This window comes from Peromyscus leucopus, chromosome 5 (assembly GCF_004664715.2).
Source record: "Peromyscus leucopus breed LL Stock chromosome 5, UCI_PerLeu_2.1, whole genome shotgun sequence".
In the NCBI taxonomy this organism is placed as follows: Eukaryota; Metazoa; Chordata; class Mammalia; order Rodentia; family Cricetidae; genus Peromyscus; species Peromyscus leucopus.
In genome coordinates, this window is record NC_051067.1 from 49,442,198 (window position 1) to 49,468,767 (window position 26,570).

The window sequence follows — 26,570 nt, forward strand, 5'->3', positions numbered from 1 at the left end:
TTACTGTGCCTGTGTAAAATACCTGATGATTTAATAAACAACTGAATGGCCAATATCAAGGCAGGAGAAAGGATAGGCAGGGCTGGTAGGCAGAGAGAATATATAGAAGGAGAAATCTAGGAGAGAAAAAGAGAAGAAGCCAGAGAAGGAGGAGGACATTAGGGGCCAGCCACTCACATAGCAAGCCACAGAGTAAGAGTAAGATTTACAAAAGAGAATAGGAAAAGCCCAATGGGAAAAGGTAGATAAGTTAAGTTAAGGAAACCTGACTAGAAACTAAGCCAAAATAAGGCTGGACATTCATAAGTAATAGAAAGCCTCCGTGTATGATTTATTTGGGAGCTGGGTGGTGGGCCTGCAAAAAGAGCAGAAATAACAACAGTTTGGCACCCAATGTAGTGTGTCAGTTGCTGTTGTATTTTAAATTGTTGCTGCCTTTTAAGCCACAGCTGTCCAAATCACCAAGTGCAAACCTACTGCTACCAACAGCCCTTAGGCTGCAAGTACCATTGCTGGAGGGAACTCTGTTCCTTCAAGCTCTGACTGTTGCAAAACTACAAAGGGAATTTAACTAAACCTCTGTCCTGTTAAAGAACTCAAGGTTCAAAGGCTGAGGTGGAATTCTACTCTCCAGAGAGGCTGAATAGCAAGTAGCTCACCTCCTCTCCTTATTCACATCCTCCAAAAAGCCCTTGTGCTTCTTCTCACCCCTCCTTATAAACCCTTCTCCACCTGGCTCCTCCCTACCACTTCCTGTCAGCTAGTTGCTGGTGCAGCCTCCTGATCACAGATGAAGTTTATTTAATCAAACACATCTTTGCATCATTAAACAAATATTCCAGAGCATAAACAAAAGTAACACACCTTGAAATAATATTGTACAACAGAAAATGAATTTGTCATTTTTGCCAGTGATATAGATAAATAGATAGGCAACAGATATAGATGATGGGTAGATAGCTATCTAGATAAATATATAAATAGAGAAAGATAAAGAGATAGAAAGATGGGTGACAGATATAGCACCAGTCAGGTTATTCTGATCTTATTCTAGAAGATATTAAGAATATCACATCATACATTAATTAATTTTATGAATGAAAACCCACTTGCCTACATATTATGTCATCTATATAATATCAATAAAATATGCTCCAAATTGCAGAATTCTTTCTATAATTGTAAAATGGCCCCTGGCTTAGGAGATCTAGTTATGCCTTTTCTCTCTGCCTCTCAGGTTAAAACACTGATATATTTGGAAGAGAGAGGATAGAGGTCCTAGGAATTTTAGACAGGTAGGATAAGAAGTTCAGGCAAACAGTCTCTAAAGTCATTGACGCTGAAAAAGTCAGGCAAAGAGCAGAACTGATCTTTCCTCCTAATGGTGCCTTTTTGTTCTTCACTCAGTGTGAGTGTGTCCTGATTGTCAATGGTCCTGGAATAACAAGAACTGGGGAAGAAGAGGAAGGAGGGAGTGATGCTGAGAAGTGAATTTTATTTGAGTGTTCTGGGGCAAGGTAGCCCAATAGGTGCTGCTAGGTGCTTGAGACCTTGCTGGGACTTGAGGATGGAAAAACAGGAGAACCTGAGAATTGCTCCCAATTTTATACTGTTTTGAAAGGATTTCCTTTTCTGCTCCCCCTGCTGTTAATGCCAGGAATTGAGCTGGATGAAGATGGATCCCTGGATGGAAGCAATGACTTGACAATCAGAGGACGTTTGATGTCCCTGGTCGAAAAGGTGACCTACCTGAAGAAGAAACAAGCTGAAAAACCAGTTGCAAGTGACTCCAGAAAGTCCTGTAAGCATTTGAAAGGGTCCTGGTCCAGTGTCCAGCCATGATATTTATTTACCCTGAAAATGAACACTATACTTAGCAGGGAATCCTAACTTCCAAGGATCAGCTTTAATGTTTGTAGGACCCGGAAGTAGGTGGCAGCAGCAGATGCTGTACTCATAGGACCAGCTTGAGAGAGCTGCACTGTGAAGGACTCCCTACATCGCTAATGTTTTACTTACTTGCTCACAGACTATCAAGAGAAAGCATAGCTTGAGAGATGGCTCAGCTAGCAAAGTGCTTGCTGTGTAAGCACAAAGATCTGAGTTTGGATCCCTGACACCCATGTAAGAAGCAGTAATACACACCTATAATCCCAGTGCTGGGATGGCAAAGACAGGAGGATCTTTGAGGCTTGCTGGCCAGATAGTCTATATGAAGTGGTGAGTGCCAAGCTTTCAAGAGACCCTGACTCAAACAATAAAGTGGAAAACTATCCAGAAAGACATATAACATCAGTTTCTGGCCTCCCACCATGTTCATATTCATTACCACATGTACACGTAGACACATGTGAACATATACACAGACATACACACAGAGAAATTATAAAGAGAATAACTTAGACTTCATAGGTCAATACTGTACATGTTTTTTAAATGATGGTATAAAATTAGACTTTTCCTTTTAAAGTTAAATAGATGTTATCTGTAATATAACTATATTTGGTTCTGAACTCTCTTCTAAGGTATGCATTTTTGGTTAATTGTATACTATTTGATCAAGAACAGTGGCTGCTGGTCCTTAGAACCAAATAAGCCAGCTCTGTTGGACCCTGAGCTCTTCAGAAGTGTACCTTAATCCTGAAGGGGTTATGGACCAGAGCCATTGGATCCACATTCTTATCACTGCATTTCTAAGATCCTACCAATTTTAAGATACAGCACTGGTTTAGTAAAGGGTCTTTCTAGAAAAAATAGAAATCTTATCCATAAAATTATGTTTTAGAGATGAAAAAAAAGTTGAGGTAGCCATTATCTGCCAGAGTTCTAAGTTTCTTTCTTTCTTTTTTTTTTTTTCATCATCAATACATTTTTATTTCACACTTGCAGGGTCTAATTGCATCAGTATTTAGATATAGGAACATAAACATTAATTCCAAGCAACCATGCTGGATGTTCAGGGCCCCTCCAGTCCCCATCCCCAATATACACATAATGCATATAATATTGGAGGTTTTTTTTCTTTTTTTTTAAAAAAAAGGCAGTACGCACAAAATACCCTTTGATCAAGTACTCCTCAAGAGTCTAATGCTGACCAGTGTGATTTTTTTCAGTTCTAAGCACCTTAAAAAAATATAACATTAACTGTAACAGTACAGGTGTCAATGGGTAACTTGAACATCTCCCCCAAGAGTTCTAGTCTTCAGTGCTAAAAGTAAATATATCTGCATCCCTTATGCGCATTCTCAGACTTGAACAAAAAGTAAAAGCAGCTTGGTGATGTCACAGGTTAAGGGTCATTTTGAACTTTTGTAGAAAGCTGGCAAATTCCTCTCCAATGGGTCTCCACAAGCCCTGTCAACTCACCCCAGCTCCAGGGTGGAAAAACCCAGCTGTCACTAGCAACCCAGGGCTGTGCAAAGAGGGGGAGGAGGCTGGGAGGGCTCTGCCCAGCTAAGGCCTCTACAGTCCCTTATTGTCACATATCACAGAGAAAGTCAAGGGAGATTCCTGATGACCAGAAACCCAGAGGCTGAAAAGAGGCTACTTATTTTGTGCCTAGATAATATTTAAGGAAAAGCAAATCTACCAATTTCATCCAAATAAAAATAATGGTAAGAAACTTAGAACTCTAAGTGAGTTAGAACTTTCTAAGTTTCTAATGAGTCACATTTGCTAACATTTATGGCTTTTGCTTGTTATCATGACAATGAAATTTTGAGATGTGTGGGAATATATTGACATTTCTTTCCATTATTTTTGTTTAGATGAAATTGATAGATTTGCTTTTCCTTAAATTATATCTAGGCGCAAAATAAGTAGCCTCTTTTGAAAACCAGCCAATGTATGAATGATAGAAATTAGGTCTCACTACCCCTCAGCTGCATCTACCCTACCTAACTTACATGCTTTCATTTTAGTTTAAGATGTTTAGAAAATTCTACTGTCTTTAAATTGACCATGTTGCATGTTATGCCACAGATAGTCTTGTATATCTGATATGATTTTTCAGTTTAGTTAAAACTGATCAATCAAACACTTTTAGATGAATTTTAAGTGATAATTTTGATCCAAATTTAAATAAAACCATATAGATGTATCCATAAATCATATCCATGTAGCAGAAAACTTAGTTGAGGAAATAACTGGATAACCAAGCACCACGATGAGTGTTCCATGGTGGACCTTTAGAGGTGGAATGATGTGAAACCTTCTGGGAAGAAAATCAGAAAAAAATAAATGGAAGTATAAGTTTGGGCGCTTTGTATTCTTTGACAGATCTGTGGACTCTCAACAGTAGTTTTGTCACTTTTTTGTTGTTTTGATAAAAATACCCAGACAAAAAGCAAATTAGGGAAGAAAGGGTATATTAGGGCTTACAGTTCTCATGAGGTAGAGTCCATCATGGTGAGGAAGGTATGGCAGCGGGAGCATGAGGCCATCAGAACACATTCATTGTGCACAGGAAGGAAAGAAAAGCAAGTGGGGCCAAGTTATAAAACCTCAAAGCCCTTTACCAGGGACATACATGCTCCTGAAGGGTCCATAACCTTCCCAAACAGTGCTACTCACTGGAGACCAAGTGTTCAAATACATGAGCCGATCAGGGATGTTTCTTATTCAAAACACAACAGCTTATAACTTTGAAACAGCTTATCTTAATTATAAGAGATATTATTTAGACAGAAGTGCTTATTTTTCATCTGTAATAAACTACATCTCTATGGAAAAAGTGATGGTATTTAAATGACATTTGACATTTGTTATTTATATATATATTAGTTTTTTGAGACAGGGTTTCTCTGTGTAGCAGCACCTTTCCTGGAACTCACTTTGTAGACTAGGCTGGCCTCAAACTCAAAGAGAGCCACCTGCCTCTGCCTCCCAAGTGTTGGGATGAAAGGTGTGTGACACCACCGTCCGGCGTTAAGAATATTTTAAGTATCCTTAATGTGTCCTAACTTTTGTGATAGCAGCTTGGGGTTATGAGGTTATAGAGTTGGAATGTCAAACTGATGTGTCTTTTCTCACTACTTGACACAAACCTGCCATGCAGCCAGTCTCCAGCAATTGATTTCCGAGACTATGGTGCGGTGGGCTCAAGAGTCTGTCATCGAGGACCCTGAGCTAGTGAGGGCCATGTTTGTGTTGCTGCATCGACAGTATGATGGCATCGGGGGTCTAGTCCGGGCACTGCCAAAGACCTACACTATCAATGGCGTCTCTGTGGAGGATACTATCAATCTGCTTGCATCGCTTGGTCAAATCCGTTCCCTGCTGAGTGTGAGGATGGGCAAAGAGGAAGAGAAGCTAATGATTCGTGGATTGGGGTAAGCTATGGAGCCATAGCAATCTTTGTCTTACGCATTTCTTCTTATTTCATCAAGTTAGCAATGCATAAGAACACTAATACCAAAGCTCCAACTGGATTATGGGATGATGTCAAGTATTTTTTCCCTAGAGATTAAGCTTTTAAACTAAATTAGAAAGTTGCTCACTGGGTCATGGGCAACCTGAGTGGGGGTTCATCCCTGAAGAAAACTGACCTTTCATTCCTCAGTACTGTAGAGAGCTCTTCAGTTAGGGTTCTGTCCTTATGAGCCTTCCTCCATCCACACTGGATGTGGACTTATGCAGTTCTTGTACAGGCAATCAGAACGGTTGAGAGTTCATAGGTATGGTACCCCTGTTGTGTCCAGAAGACATTTTGCACAGACTGTATTAACATGTACCTTTTTACATTGAACAATACATTAAAAACTTGATAAGCACAAAGGCCCTTTATTCTGAGCTCTGCTTTACTGCTGTCTCTCCTATTCTTTCTAGGGATATCATGAATAACAAAGTGTTTTACCAGCACCCCAATCTCATGAGGGCCCTTGGAATGCATGAAACAGTGATGGAAGTCATGGTGAATGTCCTTGGAGGTGGAGAGTCTAAGGTAAACGAAAGCCTTGACTTCAGGGGTCATGTTTGATTTAGCTTTCTGTAGTGACTACAGAGAAACTACAAGAATGATTATTTCTTTAGTAACTGGTGTTTAGGTGACACTAGTTGTCACATGCATGCCTGCATATGCACATCACACACACACACACACACACGCACGCACGCACGCACGCACGCACGCATGCACACGCACACACACACCCTTGAGTCTGAGAGTTGTAGTTAGCTATTTGAATTTTCCTTATTGGAAAAGAAATTCCTGCTCTATGCTTTGTCATTTGTTGTCTCCTCAATGAGTCTACTTAAAGGATATCCAGCAACTTACAAAGAGCATATCAGTTTTTTAAAATTAAGTCACATCTCATCATAAGTACAAAGCATACACCTGTACTTCAGACTCAGCCATTGCTAGGATTCAGACAACAGTTGATGCACTAAATTTCTGAGCGAAATGATCAATGACTGGACAGGATTGTTCTGGAATGGGTTTGTGGTAAGACTTTAGAGTTAAATTTTAAGTATATACAATTTACAACAAATTCCACAACAGCAGTATGTTTAGAAGAACATAGCGAAGAGCTCCAGCGTTTCATGTAAATCAACACAGTTTCATAATCTGACATGCAAAAGTCATGCCTAGATTTAAATCACACTGTATATTTACAATATGTATAAGCCTAGATTTTCCATGCCCCATGCATAGACAAGCATATAAAGACCTTCACAGTGTACTGAGTTCAGAAAGAAACATAGGATAAGGTGAGAGGCATGTGTCAATGCTTACCAGATAGCTCTTCTGGCCAAGACCTTTGCAGGGAAGAGCAAGGAGGTTGTGAAGCCCTGAAATGTCAACAACCACCACAACAACAATTGATGTTGATAAAAATATCCCATTGTGAGACTCCAAGTTCTTAACTTACTGTAGTGTATCTTCCCCTTCCTAAATTCTTAACATCCATATTTTCTGAATTTAACAAAATAGAATCAGAGGGATTATGTAGTTTCCCTGGTAGGCACAGATAATTGTACAACCAGGTAGCAGGGTTGTGTCTGTGTTAGTCTGACTCCATAGCTAGGCTCAGCCTAGCTGTAAGTTTAGGGCTAATTGAAGATACAATCAAGGATGCAGGTGGGATTTGTGAGTCAGTGTCAGGCTTGATGTTTAGCATCTTAAGGACTGAGTGAATCACAGGCTACATGTTTGAAGGTTCTTAGTATCTGACTTTGGTTTTCATGGGTACAGATGGATTGATAGTGTCATAGTGGCCTCACTATCTGAGCTCAGTCTTATCATTTGTTTCAGCAACTAACTGGATACTCTTTATACAGGAAATCACCTTCCCCAAGATGGTGGCCAACTGTTGCCGTTTTCTATGTTACTTCTGTCGTATAAGTAGGCAGAATCAGAAAGCCATGTTTGACCATCTCAGTTATTTACTGGAAAACAGCAGTGTTGGTCTTGGTAAGTTAATGTATGATATTAATTTAATCTTTACAGGAAAAATAAACTGTATAAGAGTTGGAGAGTTGGCTTGGTGGTTAAGAGCACTCAATTGCTGGTCCTGCAGAGGACTGGTACTCTGTTCCTATAACCCATGTTAAGTGGTTCACAACTTCTTGTAAAACTACAGCTCTAAGAGATCTAATGCCTTCTTCTGGACTCCACAGGCACCCTTACTCAAACATGAGTGCACATATTTGCACATACATAATTAGATAAGCATAAATAAAATAAATATTAAAAATAAGATGTATATTAAATTTAAATGTCCATATTTGGGCAGAGGATGTTCTTAAAAGAAACACACACACACACACACATACACACACACACACACACACGCATGCACAGAGAGACAGACAGAGAGACAGAGAGAGACAGAGAGGGAGACAGAGAGAGAGAGACAGAGAGAGAGAGGTTGAACTGGTCAATGGGTGAATGAAGAGGTGTTTAGTGTTGCTAATCATCAGCCAAGTACAAATGAGAACTACAGTGAGCTGTCACCTCACACCTGCTAGAAGACAAATAATAGTAACTATTGACAAGGGTGTAGGGAAATGGAATGCCAGAATACTTATAGTGGAAATCATAATTGCTCTAGTTATTATGGAAAACAGTGAGAAGGTTCTTGGAAAAGTTAAAAGTAGAATTACAAGGCTCATAGGATGGCTCATTAGATAAAGACCTGAATTCTATCTCTGGGACCCATGTGGTGGAAGGAGAGAACTGACTCTCAGAAGTTGTCCACTGCATGGCATGGGTGTGCTCATATGTTTATACATGTATACACACAAATATATAAATGTGATACAAAATTTAAAATACAATTAAAATATGATACAACAGTTTGACTTCAGTGTACATGCCCACAGAAAGGAAAATCAGTATGCTAAAAGCACATCTTTATTCCCATACTCATGCCGATACATTCTCAATAGCCAGACTATAAAACCAGTCCCAATGTAAATACTTGGTAAGACCCTAAAGTCTTGCATGTCCATTCTTGCAACTGAGTTGTACCTATTTCATTTACAATAAATGTACACAATTTTAGTTGTCAAAGATATTACATTGATTTAGGCTAGTATAATATACATGTTGTTTAGGTGTTGAGTGTGGGAAGGTGTATTTTCCTGCACTCTATTCATACTTCCAGCACAATTATTTTCTCTTAATTTGAATTAGCTTCACCAGCCATGAGAGGTTCAACCCCCCTGGATGTGGCTGCAGCTTCAGTTATGGACAACAATGAACTTGCCCTCGCTCTACGGGAGCCGGATCTGGAGAAGGTGAGCCATACTCCCATCTGGAGTGTCTATGAACTGTACCTTAGGTGCAGCTATCTTGAGAGTTCTTCAGTATAAACACCTGTGCTGAAGTGGTGTTCATATCATGGCATCTGACTATAATTCCGTAACATGTCTTATATTTGACTTAATTCTATTCCTTATTCTGTAACACTGGGTCTGATGAAGATGAAGAAGTTGAGGTTGTCTCTCTTATCACAAGAGTTTTCTGTGAAATAGGAAATCACCTTTCAATGACTGGTATAGTTTTTTCATGATCTCTGCTGTTTTATTTAAGAATATAATTTTAGTTTCCCGAAGGATATTTTTGTCCTCTCATATATACATTTTCTATCACACAGATATTCATATGTTCCAGTGAGAATGCCAGTGAAATTGCAAGCCTGGGTGCTCTAAGCTTATCTAACCACGTGTGTTGACCAGCATGCATGGAATGTTCCCCAAAGTTTGGCTGCAGAAGTCTTCCATGTGGTCATTTATTCCTTCTCTAGAGTCCTGTCTGTCATTTCTTTACAGATATGGATCATCTTAAAAGGATCCCCTCATCCTCTTCCCGGGACTGCTAAAGGCTTCCTGTGTCACTGGATGTAAAAGACACAAGTTTATTCCAGTGCCATCCACCCCCATATTTGCTCTGCTCCCATATCCACCACTATCCTGCCCCTTCTCTTTGTTCTAGCCACACAGCTCTCACTACAGCTGAACAAGACAGAATGTGTCTCTGTCTCAGGGCTTTGTACTCTCTGTTCCCTCCACCTGTCAGGTCCTTCCTACCCCTCTTAGCCTGTGGCTCTTTGCTAGATATCTTTTCATCATGACTCCAGAGTCATGTTTGTGATCAGCTCTTCCAAGCCCTGCTATTTAAAGTTATAAGTTGTTCCTGCCTTCTTTAGCTCTTCCTATTATTTCATGACTTAATTTTCTCTTATTGAAAGCATATATACTTGCATATGATATATCATGTATATGTGTATAAGTATGCATTTCATTTGGTTTCTATTTATATGATCACTTGTATCATACATATTTGCATACATATACAATGTATATATTCATATAACATTTAACAGGAAAAATTTCTGAGAAATGCAGTTCCATAGCATCTTTGTGATGCAAACATTATAGAATGTACCTTCCCCAAAACAAGACATGTGTGACATCTCTAGAGGTTGTGGTCTTTGAGGACCATGATCATATATGAGTTTGATCACCAGTTGACACTGTTAGGTAGCTCAAATGCAGATTAAGAATTGCTATGTTTATGTGTTTCTTAAAACCTACTCCCTACTGATATTGCTACTGGTGATGTCAGCATTTTTGCAAATGCTTGCCCAGGTTCAGAGAAGGTGTTGGCACTGGGGGATATCTGAGTGTACTTGTTACAGGTGTAATTACAGCTGTGAGCTCTTCCCAAGTTTCCTGACATGCCAGATCAGTGTCATGAAGTTTCACATCTCTGACTCACGGAGGAGACTTTGCTCCTATATGTCACTTAAAATCTTTTTTTAATATAACTCCTTAAAATAGTTAATATCTAAACTCTTGATAATGCCAAATATAGAGGGAGAATGTGGAGAAACTGGACACCCCTGCCAAGGAGCTGTTGAATGAATGTTGCACACTGAGTCTGAAAAACCTCCCAATAGTGTATCAGTTTAAATGTGCACACTTTACAATGGGCTATACACATAGCCTTCACATTCCTAGGGATTAGCTCAATGGAAAGGAATCCATCATAGTCCACAGATAAAACACCCACCACTGTACAGATTGGTAAGTGAAGCTGTGGATTTTCTGTCCATGTGTGGTGGATTGCTATTCAGCAATACAAAATAATTTGGTATTAAATTCTAGTACATTGTGACTAAATCCCAAAGTCATTATACCACATAAGAGAAGTCAGGTACAGGAAGATACACGCCACATAATTCCATGTGTGAATATTATTGAAAAAAACAAGCTAATTTGTCCTGAAAGAAAGCAGTTCATCAGGAGCTTGATATATAGTTAAAGGGACTGCAAATGGCATAGGATACCCTGGAAGGAAGATGGAATGGTCTAGGGTATTTTCAGAAATGTACTCCTTTTAAACCACATTGAATGAGTACCTTAAGTTGACCATTCTTTTGAGCATCACTTGCCTCAATGCTCCAGACATAAAAGTCTTAGCTATAACATTTGTTTCTAAGCTGGATAGAACTCTGTTTATCAAGTTATTCTTGTAATGCTTTGTCACCTTTGGCTATGGCTTCTTTAGGGTTGGGTTTTTTTCTTATGTCTCAATTCTACATGAAATGTTGTGCACTATTAGTATGCTTGTGAAATGAAGTATCTTAAAAGATAAACCAAGCAGGCATTTTTTATATGCTCATTTCTACAGCACTGAAAAGTACTGCTGATGGACAGGCTGAGTATCTCTTAACCATGATGCTTGAAAGCCATCGTGGTTCAGCTGTTAGTGTTTTCTGGATTACAAAAAATTAGCACACACACATAATGAAATATTTGATTCAATTTTTTTAGTGCACTTGCATTTTGAATGTGACCTGTCATTTGAAGTCAGATGTAAACTTTTTTTTTTTTAATTTGTGACTTCATGGCAATGCTAAAAATGTTTTAGATGTCACAGCTTTGGGGATTTTAGATTTTTAGATTGTACATAGTCAGTATATATATAGTTTTTACTGATGCTGATATTGACTTGAAGAGCATAAATAACATGCTCAAAATGATGTACCCTGTGGGTGAGACATGTCTAATCAGAGCTAAGGAGATCTGCCTGCAAGTTACCTGCCCCACCATTGAATGGATGAATAAATAACTTCTCTCCAAGAAGCTTTTGTATCTCAAACAGGAGTTCCTGCATTCAGATGGTTTTACAGCCCCCCTCTTTACCAGCTGAGCTATGGAAAGATGCACTCAGGTGGTTTTTATTTGGACTAGAGGTCATTAGACATTCAGAGGTATTCAGATATTATGACTTTTGTATGCAAAGTTCTTGAGTTATATGGTATGGAATTCAAGAACATTATTTTCTTATAGAATTCATTCATATTTTTGATGGCTACATTTTGTTGTATTTTAGTATGTATGTATTATTATTAAAGCTTAAGTAGAGAGAATTTATGTCATTTATCATGATGTTAAAAAGAATTGCAAAAAGAATGTATTTGTTAGGGCTGGAGAAATGGCTCAGTGGTAAGAGTGATTGCTGCTCTTTCAGAGGACTCAAGTTCTGTTCCCAGCATTCACATCAAGTTGATAGCTGCCTACAACTCCAACTCTAGGAGATCCAATTTTCTTCTCTGGCTCCCCTGGGAATCTGCACTCAGGCATACATATATATGCATACAAATGAATGAAATGTGTATGTTTTAAACCACCCGTGGATAATCTCATTCTCCAGACTTAGTTTAGGCTCATGTTACTTCCAAATGAAGGCTAACCCCTTGCTTATCATTTGTTTGTAGGTAGTTCGCTATCTGGCTGGCTGTGGGCTGCAGAGCTGTCAGATGCTGGTGTCTAAGGGTTACCCAGACATTGGGTGGAATCCAGTTGAAGGAGAGAGATACCTCGACTTTCTCAGATTTGCTGTTTTCTGTAACGGTAGGACATGACTGCTTGAGGACACATAAAACTGTGTGAAAATAAGGGTTCTGGGGCTGAAGAGATGTCTCAGTGGTTAAGATCACTTATCAGCTCCTGTAGAGGACCCAAGTTTTGTTTTCAGCACCCATGTGGGACAGCTCACAACTGCTTGTAACTCTAGCTTCAAGAGATCTGACACCCCCTTATGGGGCATCTCCACTCTTGTGCACACACAGACATGTATATATGCATAATTAAAACTAAAAATTAATATTTTTTAAAAATGTAAAGAAAACAATGGTTCATCATAGCATTTTCATACAGGAAATGAATATCAGAGACTGAACATTTTATTTAATAAATAGTTTTCTTTCCATATACTATACTTTTACTATACTATATTTTTATATGTTTTTAATATAAAATATATTTTATATTTTTAAAATATATTTTTAAAAAATATATTTTATATATTTTTATATTAAATATACTATACTATATTTTTAAATGGATTATACTTTCATTGTTTAACTTGAAATCTGCATGTACCTTCTAGATTTTTGCATTTGGGTCTTAATGGTTGAGATTGCAGTACCTTCTCCCATAACAAATAGTTTGTCTCTGTAACATTTTGCTGTACTTGGAAAATATCATCAAAGAAAGTAACTTATGGTGTTTAGTATGCATATCTGTCACTTTTCTCATTGCTATGACAGAATACTTGATAGAGGCACCTTGAGGGAGGAACTTAGTCAGTCCATCACTTCAGGGAAGGTGACTACAGTGGCTTAGTCTGCGGTTGGCAGGAGCTTGCAATGCTCCTAGCACCAACCAGGAAATAAGAGTGAGAGCTAGGGTACAGCTGGAGGTAGAACTTCCTTCAAGGCCCTCACTGACAGCCTGTAATAGCCACCCAGGCCCCAGGTCCCTAGATTCCCAAGACAGCAGTGTCTCGTGGGGTCATTCAGAGTATCCAGACACACAAGTCTCTGAGGGTCATTCAACATACAGACCATAACAATATATATAAAAATTGTGATGTGTGTTGAGTGTTGAATTTATGGGCCAGTGAGATGCCTCAGTAGATAAAGGTGCTTGCTGCCAAGGCTGACCTCTTGACTTCCATCCCTGAAACCCACAGGGTAGAAGGAGAGAAACAATTTCTACAGGTTGTTCTCTGGCTTCCAGGTGGTGTGTGAACTGATTCCTGCCTCCCATAAATAAATGTAATTTAAAAGCTGAATTTAATATTACAGTATATTTCTAAGGTATGCCTGTTTCTTTAAATGAGATATGCTTATGATATATGGTCCCTGGAAGTCTTATATTTTGTTTACATTACTCTTTCAACTACAGGGGAGAGTGTGGAAGAGAATGCAAATGTTGTGGTGAGGTTGCTCATCCGGAGGCCCGAGTGCTTTGGTCCTGCCTTGAGAGGGGAAGGTGGCAATGGCCTCCTTGCAGCCATGGAAGAAGCCATAAAAATAGCTGAGGATCCTTCTAGAGATGGCCCTTCCCCAACCAGCGGATCCAGCAAAACCCTGTAGGTCTACCATGCACATCCTCAGCAAATGCTATCAGCCCACCAAGGTTGACATATATTTGACATTCTGTTAATTACCATTTCACTGTCTGACACTGAAGAGTTTCCCCATTGAAAACTGAGTGTCTTAGACAAGAAGAGTGTGGAGCTGGCTGTTGGAATAGGCTAAATGAATGAAGAAATGAACTGGAGAGATTGTATGGATTTACGAGATGCATTTTGGGGGTATTTTGAGGCTTCCTAGGCAAAAAACACAGTTCAGAAGCCTGTATCCTTGACAGTGGGATATAATGTTGTCATCTACAAGGTATTTGGCCACATTATAGCTATCCTGGGATAATACAGCCCACAGGCCACAGGCAGCAAGCACCTTTATCTACTGAGCCATCTCACCGGCCCATAAATTCAACACTCAACACACATCACACATACACCTGCACCTGCACAGTATAGATGATGGGAGGTAAGCCTCTGAAACTTTAGTCAGGTCCAGCGGTAGTGAGATGATTGTGTGTGTGTGTGTGTGTGTGTGTGTGTGTATACATACATATCTACTTGTTCAGGGACCAGAGGGAGGTACTATTTGTCCTGCTATGTCACTTTTTACCTTATTCTCTGAGACAGAGTCACTCATTGGATTAGGAAGTAGGCTGGCAGCTCACAAGCTGTAGCAATCTTCCTGAATCTGCTCCTCCACTAGCACTTGGTTTACAGACATATATGACCATGCCTGGCATTTTATGTGGGTCCTAGTGATTTGAACTGAGGTCCTTATGCTTATGATGCAAGCTCTCTTTCCTGCTGAGCCATCTCTCCAGCTTTCCAAGATGAGTTCTTATAATGTTATCAGGTAGAGAAAGAGACCTTTAGTAAGGGAATGGGGATTCCGCCAGGTGAGTATGATGGTAGCATCCAGGAAAATAGACACAATTCTGAGGAGCAGAATGCTTGGTTAATGTACTAGAGACAGATGTGTGGCAGAAGACACTGATACTGGTTTCTAGTAGGGCCCTAAGGCAATGCAGATAGGCATGTGTCATATGTGTCCTTACCTTTATAGTCTTTTAATCTGTGGAAGTGAATGTCCTCTGAGGAGGTCAAACACCCACACTGCTAGTGCAACTGTAAAGATAAAACACAGGGCTCAGAGGGGACAGACTTGCAAGTAAACTTTAGTCTTTCCACAGGTAGAAGAGGTATAGAGCTAATGTGGTTTATCAGGTAGACATAGATGGTTAAGGCAGTCCTTAGCTGATCTCACAGTGGGAAGTACATCCAGAGAGCTCAGGCCAGGACCATGTTAGCCGGTGTGTACGCAAAAGCTTGAGACCTCCCTCGTGGGCATGTAAGGCTACTCACTGTCATTCTGCAGCAAGGAAGGACATGGGCCCCAAAGTCTGTCCACATTTGCATTTTATCAGCAAGATAATGGAATGTGTTCAGAAAGAAACAGACTATATTGACTATGGGTGATGGAGTGAGGGTAGGGCAATTGGTTTGGGATAAGCCAGTAAATGAAGTAATATTTCTAAATGTTACTCCATATCAAACAGTATACATGGGGTCTGACATATGTTATCATATATGATATCATTGGTTACCTTTTCTCTATTTGAGTGCTGCTTAAAAAATCACTCTTAAACTTATTTCACAATAGTCTTTCCACCATTTCTTTTGTTAATATCCTGTCTGTCATTAGAAATGAACACTATATATATATATATATATATATATATATATATATATGGCATAAATATATATACATCATATAAATATATGTGTTGTATATGTGTATGTATTTCTCTATATCTGACATAAAAGCAAAAAGAGACTATTTGAGAGGAGGTAGGGTGATGAGAGAATAAATATGAAAAAAGTAGACTGTTGTACATTTTTTAAAATACCATAATGAAATCCATTTGTTTGTACACTAGCTCAAAAGATTAACAGAAAAAAAGAAGCAAAGAGGCTGGAGAGATGGCTTGGTGGTTAAGAGTACTTGTTGTTCTTCCAGAGATCTCCTGTGTTTGGTTTTCAGTACCCAAATCAAGCAGCTCAAAACTGCATGTAATTCAAGTTTTGGGGCATCTAGCACCTTGCTCTGGCCTTCAAGGCCATTGCAGACATGCATATGTTAACAAACACACACACACATACTCATAAATAAAAAGAAAATAAATCTTTAAGATTGAAAAAAAAAAAAAGGAAATGAGCAATCGTCCCCCTTTACCTTGGCAGGAATCTTAATATGCCCTTGCAATGTGTTCTTGGTAATAGAGTCCCAATTCTGATCCTGAACTCTTGGCTATTTTGTTTGAAAAATATCTCACTGGTGTATCTAAGATGTGTGAAAGTACTGATAGGGAAAAGGCACCCACTCTCCTCTGAGCACTGCACCTTCATTTACTTTTCATTTCTTTTGGAAAAATGCCCAAAAGTGATACAGAAGAGGAGGAAGATGATGCCATCCACATGGGGAATGCGATCATGACCTTCTATGCAGCTTTGATTGACTTGCTCGGTCGCTGTGCTCCTGAAATGCATGTGAGTCTGTTTGGAGGCTGGAGGGCAGCAATCTTGATATAGTCATCAGTGCTAGAACATCATGGGTGGCAGAACTCACAGCAGCATCCTGAACTAGTAATATTCACGCTCCATTAAAAATAATGGCTGTGGCCTAATTACTGAACAAGTGTTTGTTTAGTTAGAAATGTCTCATTGGCTATAAAAATTAGTAATGAGATTTTTCAGTACAAGTCATTAATGGGATTATATAGACACCCATATGTCTTTAAAACTCATGTGACCTCCTTGCATTTTAAGAAGAGAATATATTTTCCCTGTATAGTTTCTTCTCTTTTGGAAAACCACTGCTCCCATCAATAATTGATTCCTTTCATATAATGCTTAGCTCTACATGAGTAGAGGTGGGCAATATTGACTTCAAAACTGTAAGGTAGATGTAGTTGTTGAGAGCTCATATGTGTAGCATTCCTGTCATGTCCAGAAAAAACCTATTTCACAGCAGCCTCTTAGTCTTCTGGTCCATAGAAACTTTCTACCCCCTCTTCCACAGTGCTCCCTGAGCCTTGAGTGTAGTGTTGTGTTACAAATGTCCCATTTGGGGGTGGGCACTCCTTAGTCATCACTTGTTCTCTGCACTTTGACCAGTGTGGTTCTCTGTAATAGCTTCTAGGCTCCTGATGCCCTACCCCTCGCTGATGAACTACTGGCCATGGATGGCTATTAGGGGAAAGAAAGTCACTTTTCTTTGGGAGCTAGCCAGTAGGTTTCCCGTGTCTTTGTGGATGGCCTTACACCCAAGCACATATGAGCAGCACAAATTTGATTAAGTGGGTTATTAATTTTTTTAAGGAGACATGTATTTGTAAGACACATTGGTTGGGACAGAGGGAGTTTGCAGAATGTAATTGATGGTAAATATGATTGACACATTTATACATGTATGAAATTTTAAAAGAAAAAATAAACTTGCAAGTCCATATTTGAGCTGGAATAAACATGAAGCCATAGCAGACGTCTTATCTCATTCCCCTGCCCTTGGTACCTACGCTTGTTTTCAGTTCTGTTATTTTGTGGTCTTTCCTTTAAGCTCATATGATAAAACCTACTTGAGGTTCTCTTCTATTGTAACCTGAGAAGAACTACAGAATAGAGAGCTGTTAGAATATTAGAAAAATCTAGAATCATTTTTAAAACTTATTTTTATTAATAATTAATAATTAATGTTTCCCAGCCTGATCATAGCTTTTCCTCCCTCTCCTCCTAGTCCTCCCCCTCCAACCTCCCCTCTTCAACCCATCCATTCCTCCTCCTCTCTCTTAAGAAATGGGCAGGCCTCCCATGTATATCAGCCAGCTGTGGTATATCAAGTTGCAGTGTGACTAGGCACCTACTCTCCTATTAAGGCCAGACAAGGCAACCTAGTAGGAGGAAAGGGTCACAAAAGCAGGTAACAGAGTCAGAGAGCCCCTGCTCCCCCTGTTAGGAGAAATGATGGCTGTTTTATTGTGTTGTTTCTCTGGTTATTGGTAGGTATGTGTAATTTTAGAGGTAATTGTTCATAAACTTATCTGATTTTCAGTTTGTTTTGGTACCCCAAACATTGTTAAAAATAGTCTTTTTGGCAAACCAGGTGGCCTAGACTGTAGTGTATATAATCTAGTGTTTCCTCTTATTTATGGGAACTGTAAGATGTGATTGCCTACCTGTGTGTCTGAGATGGCAGTTTCTGAGAGATGGCTAGCTTTATGCATATTCAGGAAAGACAACTGCTTTAAACTTGGATTCTCATAGTTTAAGTTTCCTAGCATAACTATGGACAGAGTCAATAGCTGGTTCTAAGCTTGCTTTATCCTCTTCCTGTTCAGTTGATTCATGCTGGAAAGGGAGAAGCCATTCGAATCAGATCTATTTTGCGATCCCTGATTCCACTGGGAGACTTGGTGGGCGTAATCAGCATTGCATTTCAAATGCCAACAATAGCCAAAGGTAAGATCAGCTTCTGTCCTGTGTAACTCTGGACTGGGAGGGCAGCACTTTGTGAAAATTTCATCTGTGCTTTACATCCCCTCTCCCCACCTCCATTCAGTTAGATGCATCCTCAGGTGTAAGAGTAGGCAGGTCCTTCACTGCATCAAGTCCTGTGTGTGGGAGGAGTTAGAAACAATAGATGATGGTAGCACATCAGTGGGTTTTGAGTCCCAGGCAATCGTGATTATATTAAAATCAATGTTAAAGAGCACCTGAGTTCAATCCTTAGGACTCACATAATGGAAGGAGAGCACTGACTCCTGCAAGGCATCCTCTGACCTCTGCTTGAGGCCATGGCACACATGCATACATGAATGGATGTTTAAACAAATGTAACAACAATTTTAAAAGTAAACTAAAATCAAAGTCAACTTGGATGAGTGTTTGAAAAGTAAAGAATTGTTTGGGTCTCTGAGTGGCTCCATTTTTATTTACGTACAGCTAGATGGTAAAATAGTAGAACCCTGAGACCTTAAATCCCAATAATGTATCCTTGTTTTTAAGGAGACTGATAGGGAAATTTTACATCATTATTTATTTGAGAAAAATAACTATTCTGTACAAATATAAATAAGCTGAAAATTAAATCAGCCCAGGTTGAATGTTAAACACATTTTAGTAACTTCTAGTTCAGCTCTGCCGGTCACTGGGTTGTGAACTTGGATAAGTTCCTTCCCCGTCCTAAAAGTTAATGCTCACCACCTGTTAAATGAGCATCATGGAACTCACCCCACATGCAGATCACAGAACTTGTCTGTTATCCCATTATGGAGAGACCTCTCAGTTCTAGAACTTTTGAAGGAAATAAGGAAATCAGTCAAGAGGTGCAGGCAGTTTTAGAAGTTTATTTAGCAAAGCAAACTCTAAAGAGGTTGGAGTGCACTGTCCCAAAAGGTGATGTCCCAAAAGTGTGCTGTCCCAAAACAGTGCAATAGGTTCAGCACTGTGAATGTTAAAGAACCCTTTACAAATATTTATGAGGCAGATTGTCTATTTGTAATAGAAGGTAAATACTATTTTTCTTTCCCTGGTAATGGTAGGATAGACTCCCTTTAAGGGTGTTTCTTTTTCATGGTCCTCCAGAAAAGTTCACTGAGGGAGTAAAAACCATGATGCAAATGATATTGTAATGATGCTCTTTGGAGAATGCAGACCCCTCATCTGTGCCATGTATGGGAAGATGCCCTGGCACGTTAGTTTTTGATACAGTGGTAGCAACCACTTTGCAGTCTGAAGAATGAGAAGGGGGCATCTGACTCCTAGGAGGTACAGCTACCAGGGCATCATTGCAACTTTCTAGGCTGCCTCCTTCCTGTTTCCCTTTTGAGACTAGTCAAGATCCTATGGTTTGTTTTGTACCAGGGATAAGACAGTCTTCTATTTTAAAAACTGATGCTTCATCATGGAGGTAGGGAACAAAGTCTTGCACTTGTACAGACAGACACAGGGTTTAGGTTGTCCTCTAAGACCTTCTTCCAGCTTCACCACTCAGGTCTATCACTTAACAATTCCATTTATCATATTCCAAGCAGAATACTTGGCAGCAGTTTAAACACTAAGAAATACTTTTCTTATAATGTAAAGCAAAATAATATTAGTTGCATTAGAGACTTATAATAATAAACAGGAACTAATGAATATCACTTTTTAAATTTTATTTAAAATATTATTTATTCATTTCCATGATAGGAATATAAAATTCATTCATTGACTCCAAGTGAGAAGCTATTTCAGGCTGGTGATGGTCATGTGTCCTTCCCTGTTCTGTTTCCTTAACATTACATCCATGTGAAAAATTCTATGCTACCATTCAAAAACTCTTACTGTAGGTTACAAGAACCAGTTTGGCATAATTATCTTATGATAACATAGGAAGCAAATAAACTCCCCAGTATTTTAAGTTGGCACACTGTCCTATAAATCTTCATACTAATGGTCCCCAATCCCTGAACTTAAGGAATTACTATAAGGAATTCATTCATCTGCAGACTTCAACCATTGGGTATTAAGAGAGAAAATGACATGATATATTATGACAAAATATGTTATAATTAATGAAGTCTATTTCATATGAAATCCATGCTGTGTTCATGGTATTGATTTATCACTTTATGATTATTGTGTAATTATAATCTCCATGATGGTATTTAATTTATAATTATAATCTAAATCATAGTAGTGGGAAAGTGCCATGACTATTACATGATAGAGCATGGGTGTCTTAGTTAGGATTTCTATTGCTGTGAAGAGACATCATGACCATGCAACTCTTATAAAAGAAAACATTTAATGGGGACTGACTTACAGTTTCAGAGATTTTGTCCATTATCATCTTGGCAAGAAGCATGGTGGCATGCAGGCAGACATGGTACTGGAAGGAGCTGAGAGTTCTTTATCTTGATCTGCAGACAGCAGAAGGAGACTGCCACACTATGCCTATCTTGAGTATATAAGACCTCAAAGCCGGCCTCCACACTGACAGACCTCCTCCAACAAGGCCATACCTACTCCAACAAGGCCACAGCTCCTAATAGTGTGATTACTTATGGGCCAAGCATTTAGACACATGAGTCTATGGGGGCCATTCTTATTTAAACCACCACAGTGAGTTTAAAGGGATAGTCCTTAACAAGAGTAGAAATATGGGCTTCTTATTTTTAACTTTTTGTGGTATCCACTCCATATTTTACCAGGTCTACCTGATGCCTTCTGTTTCATTCTTGGCATCTGCCAGATACTATGCTTTTACAAATATGAAGTGAACAAACAGACGCCCAAATGACATCTAAATGACCATAGGTTCAGACTGCACTGGCCTAGTTCTCCAGTCATGCACACATTTGTGTGAGGGTAATAAAACAGGAAAACGTTTCATTAATATTCTTGATTTGAAACATGACATGGTTGGCAAAAAGCCAAATGTCATCAACCCACATATGGCCAGGCCATTGACACCAACATGTCACCTTCTCTCTTGTAGATGGGAAGGTGGTGGAGCCTGACATGTCCGCGGGGTTTTGCCCAGATCACAAGGCAGCCATGGTTTTGTTCCTTGACAGGGTCTATGGAATTGAGGTGCAAGATTTCCTCCTCCATCTCCTTGAGGTTGGCTTTCTGCCTGATCTCCGAGCTGCTGCCTCTCTAGACACGGTATGATATGGAAAGTGAATTTGTACTCTTGACTCTCAAACTCTGAAGTCTGTGTCTCATGGTGCTCATTCATCTGCTCATTATCAAACAACATTTACTGCATACCTGTGTTGTTTTCAGGCAAGCAGTGAGTAAATAGAAAATAAAACAGACCCTGTCCAAATGAAATTCACTGACTAGTGGAACTACCTGCCTCAAAGACAAAAAAAATCTGATGAGGTGCCATGGGAGTCAAGAGGTTCATCTATGCTTAACTTGGGAGGCCATAGGGATGTCTATTAATGCCTGTCCATTATGAGCCTCTAAATTGTCCTAGAGATAGAGATGGCTCAATTGATAAAGTGCTTGCCACATAAACATGAAGACCTGAGTTTGTCCTTCAGAACCCAAGTGAAAAACTGAGGCATGGTAGTGCACACATAAGTGTGTGTGTGTGTGTGTGTGTGTGTGTGTGTGTGTGTGTGTGTGTGTGTGTGTAAAATCTAAACACTGGATGGTAGGGACAGAAGGATTCCTGGAGATTACTAGCTAGCTATTCTAGCTGAATTAGTAAGCTTCTGGTTTAGTGAGAGACCCTATCTCAAAAAAGAAGGTAGAGAGATTAAGGAAGACACTTGGTAATGACCTCTTGCCTCACCATATATGTATACATAAGTGCTCACAGACATACACACATGTGTCCATACAAAGAACAAATTAATATATAAATAAATAAATTGGCCTCTGCACTGTTGCTGCTTGTCAAAAGCAATGGGTATTAAGGCAGTTGAATGGTTATTATAGTTCTGTCAGTTACAGTGGCATTCTGGAGTATCAGTCTCTTAAGTACTTATTGCATAATATCTGCCCTGTATGTTAAGTGACCCTATGGAGGATCTGCCATTACTAGTGTCAGGCTAATGTCTAATACATGGTGGAGTAAAGTAGAACACCAAATTCCATCTAAATCATCCTGATTTATTTACTTACTTAGCAATTAAATTAGCCCCTTTGAGCCCATGGACAATTAGATCCTGAGTTAAGAAATTCATAGCTGTATAATCATGAAAGCAAGATGGAAGTTTCATCTTCTTTCACATTCTAAATCTGAAGAGTAGAGATATCAACATAGTGATACAGTGGTCTCCTGATGATTGACACTTATAGACAGGAATAAATGTATGAATGCCACTGATCAGTTGAATTCAGATTGTGTGTGCAAATCTGAGATCAGTTATGCAAATATATTCATTTCTTTCTGACCACAAGGAACTGCTCATTTGACATCATCTTCAATTACATACCCTAGTGATGTCTGAGTCTTTTTAGAGCTCCCTTGCTCCAGGTCAAGCTCATAATATTCCTCTAGGTTACATAGGACTGTTTACTAAGTTGAGAGAGTACCATCACATATGTTAGGGGAAATGATATTATCATAACCTAACCTTGAGCATGGATTTCCTGAGCTCTTTGAGAAGATAGATACTGTCACATTCATTTTAGTCTAATTATAAATCATCAATGGTTTTAAGTGGTGAAGCTCATGTGAGCCATGGGTAAAATTTGATCTAAGGACTGCATTTCCAGATGGCATGCTGTTGTTATTTACAGATAGCAATATTATGTGGCAATGCATTGAGTCCTTTGCTGATCACACAAGCCTGTGTCCTCTTATTCCTCTCTAGGCTGCACTAAGTGCTACAGATATGGCTTTGGCCCTCAATCGATACCTTTGCACAGCTGTCCTGCCTTTGTTAACAAGATGTGCTCCCCTGTTTGCTGGAACAGAGCACCATGCTTCCCTCATTGACTCTCTGTTGCATACTGTATATAGACTGTCTAAGGGATGCTCCCTCACCAAAGCTCAGCGGGACTCCATAGAAGTGTGCCTGCTCTCTATATGTGGGTAAGTGGGTGATCCTCTGTATCAATTTTCTTTACGACATGTCCCTTTTTAATTATCATGAAATTTTTGGACAGTTTCTATATCAAAAATTAATCTTTATAGTAAAATATATGCATGTCTGAATCTTGAGGTTGTCTCTATTATTACAATTGGCCGCCTTGTTCCAACAGCCAACTGCGACCTTCTATGATGCAACATCTACTCAGAAGGCTGGTATTTGATGTTCCACTGTTGAATGAACATGCAAAGATGCCTCTTAAGGTAAATACTGGGGATTCTTGGCACTATGTGGTCCCTAGTTCCTTGAGTTGACTTTTATTCCTTATCATATGTCTCTTAGACTTAGTGTGCTTGGTCTCTGATGCTGTAGAATTTCTCCTAGTTATTGAAAAAGCCTTATAAAATTGTGTGTGTGTGTGTGTGTGTGTGTGTGTGTGTGTGTGTGTGTCCCTTAAATAATCAATACAGGAGCATAGACTCCCTAACATTGATGCTATAAATTTGGAAGATACAGATCACAAATAAATTTCCCAGAAAACTGCTAAATAACTGAAAGATCCTTTTATGTAAGTAGGTCATAGACTGCATCTGTAGGTACCAAACAAATGTAGAGGCATTTTCAGAGTTTATTCATAGAATTAAGATGAAGCCATGACAAGTGATAGGTAAGTCAGAGAGGAAACAAAAATATCCACAGAGATAAGGTTCCCACTTAACATTTCTGGGCTATTCTACCTTCCATACCTTTGTTTTATACCTTTACTCTAGGAGATAATTGTGCATGGAGTCCAGTAGATTACAGTTCACATAGTTATGAGTAAATGAAATCAAAGGAAGTAGAACTCTGGAGTATATAAGTATCAAAATAACCCCAGAAAGAATGCCGTTCAAGATCATTAATTATTTGTATATGTGTGTGGGTATGTTCATGTAAGTGCAGTGACAATTAAGGCCAGAAGATGACAAAAGATCACCTGGAGCTAGAATTACAGTTGGTTGTGAGCTGCCTGGTGTAGGTACTGGAAACCAAACAAGGACTTTTTGCAAGAGCAGTAAATGCTATTAACCACTGATCCATGTCTTCTGCCTACCTCAGGATATGTTTTCAAAGTTGAACATTTGGTCCACACTTTGTATTGTGATCAGTATCTAATTTGAAAGAGACATAGTATTCAAGTAATTCTGTTCCCAAAATAACTTACATGGATTTGATAGTTTCCCTTCCATGGACTTCATATAACATTAGAATGTCATGGAAGAGGAATGGAAGCATAAAAAGATGTTTTTGCTTGTTAATTTTGTGATTACTTTCCCACACAGCTTCTGACAAATCATTATGAAAGATGTTGGAAATATTACTGCCTGCCTGGAGGATGGGGCAACTTTGGTGCTGCCTCAGAAGAAGAACTTCATTTATCAAGAAAGTTATTTTGGGGCATTTTTGATGCTTTGTCTCAAAAGGTAATGGAAGACCTGGAGGGATTTATATGTACTGATAAAGCAATGAAAAGTCTCAGATTATCTGTAAGGTGGTATTTATAGTGGAATAATATCTTTACTAATCAAGACTTGAAAAGTGCCAGGTATGATGGTGCATGCCTATACTCCCAGCACAGAGGAGGCTGAGTCAGGAGGATCTCAAGTTCAAGGACAGCCTGGGCTGCATAGATGAGTCTCCAGTGGGGTCTGGGTTATAGGGCGTGATCCTGTTTCAACAAAATGAAACAGTGGAAAGTTATCTTTTTTGTTGTTTTCTTCCTTTCTTAATAATGCATATGGAGAATATACTATGCATTGATTTTCAATGGTCATCATTGTCACAAATTTCTTGTGATCATAGCACTGTTTCTGAAATTAAGATAGTGGAGGAATGTAGGAGATCAGACATGTAGCTGATTGGTGTTAATGATAGAATACACTGACGCAAAGCAACTTAGAAGAGAAAGTGTTCATTTTGTTTTACAGTTCCAGAGGAGAAACAATCCATTGTCTTAGTTAGGGTTTCTACTGTGAAAAGACACCATGACCATGGCAACTCTTATAAAGGAAAATATTCAATTGGGTTGCTTACAGTTCAGAGTTTCACTCCATTATCATCATGGTGGGACATGGCAGTGTGCAGGCAGACATGGTACTGGAGAGGTAGCTGAGGGTTGCATATCTTGTGCAGGCAACATGAAGTAAACTGAGACATTGGGTGAATCTTGAGCATAGGAAACCTCAAAGCTCACCTCCAACAGTGACACACTTCCTCCAAGGCCACACCTACTCCAACAAGGCCACACCTCCTAATAGTGGCACTACCTATGAGTTTATGGGGGCCAATTACTTTCAAACTACCACATCCATCATGGCAGGGAAGGCATAGCAGCCAGAATGAGCCTACATGGCAGTCAGGAAGCATGGGATGGGGGAGGATGAGAGGGAAAGGGAGACAGGGAAGAGAAGAGGAGAGAGGGCACTATATAGTGACCTTTCTCCAGCAAGTCTCTACCTTGCAAAGGTTCCATGATTCCAAAACAGTGCCACCAGTTAGAAATCAAGTGTTCAAATATATGAGCCTATGGGGAATATTTATCAACAAGCCACACAAGAGTCATATAGATAATAGCTTACCTTTGTTTTTCTTTTCCCAGAAATATGAACAAGAACTTTTCAAACTGGCCCTGCCTTGCCTGAGTGCAGTTGCGGGAGCTTTACCTCCAGACTACATGGAGTCAAACTATGTCAGTATGATGGAAAAACAGTCATCCATGGATTCTGAAGGGAACTTTAACCCACAACCTGTTGATACCTCAAAGTATGGACTCTTTCTATTGCAGCAGATTTTTATTGTAAATGATGTGTGAAGTCTGAAATTGAATAAGGTACTGAAGTGAACTTTCTTTGGTACATGCCCCCTTTGAATAGGAGCCCCTTGAATTTGTCAGATGGCAGTAAAAATAACGGTGAATATTCCAATATCAGAAATAGGTGTGTGCCCTCTAGGGTGCTCTTTGATGAAGGAGCAATCTCAGGGGATAGCCACATTATAATATCTAGAAGAAGGAGACTCAACAAAATGCATGAGCTATACTTAGTTGAAAATTTAAC

At 39.3% G+C, this 26,570-nt stretch overlaps 1 protein-coding gene across 1 annotated transcript in view; it reads left to right on the top strand.

Moving 5' to 3' along the window:
- The window catches only part of Ryr2 (ryanodine receptor 2), a 593,927-nt gene that overhangs the window by 404,108 nt on the left and 163,249 nt on the right, over positions 1-26,570 (top strand). The window contains 14 exon segments of the mRNA XM_028859656.2: positions 1,658-1,801; positions 5,057-5,330; positions 5,827-5,941; positions 7,279-7,411; positions 8,636-8,739; positions 12,228-12,363; positions 13,702-13,888; positions 16,327-16,432; positions 18,280-18,400; positions 21,423-21,592; positions 23,257-23,477; positions 23,648-23,738; positions 24,798-24,938; positions 26,114-26,277. Of these exon segments, the coding sequence (XP_028715489.1) occupies positions 1,658-1,801; positions 5,057-5,330; positions 5,827-5,941; positions 7,279-7,411; positions 8,636-8,739; positions 12,228-12,363; positions 13,702-13,888; positions 16,327-16,432; positions 18,280-18,400; positions 21,423-21,592; positions 23,257-23,477; positions 23,648-23,738; positions 24,798-24,938; positions 26,114-26,277 (2,107 nt within the window).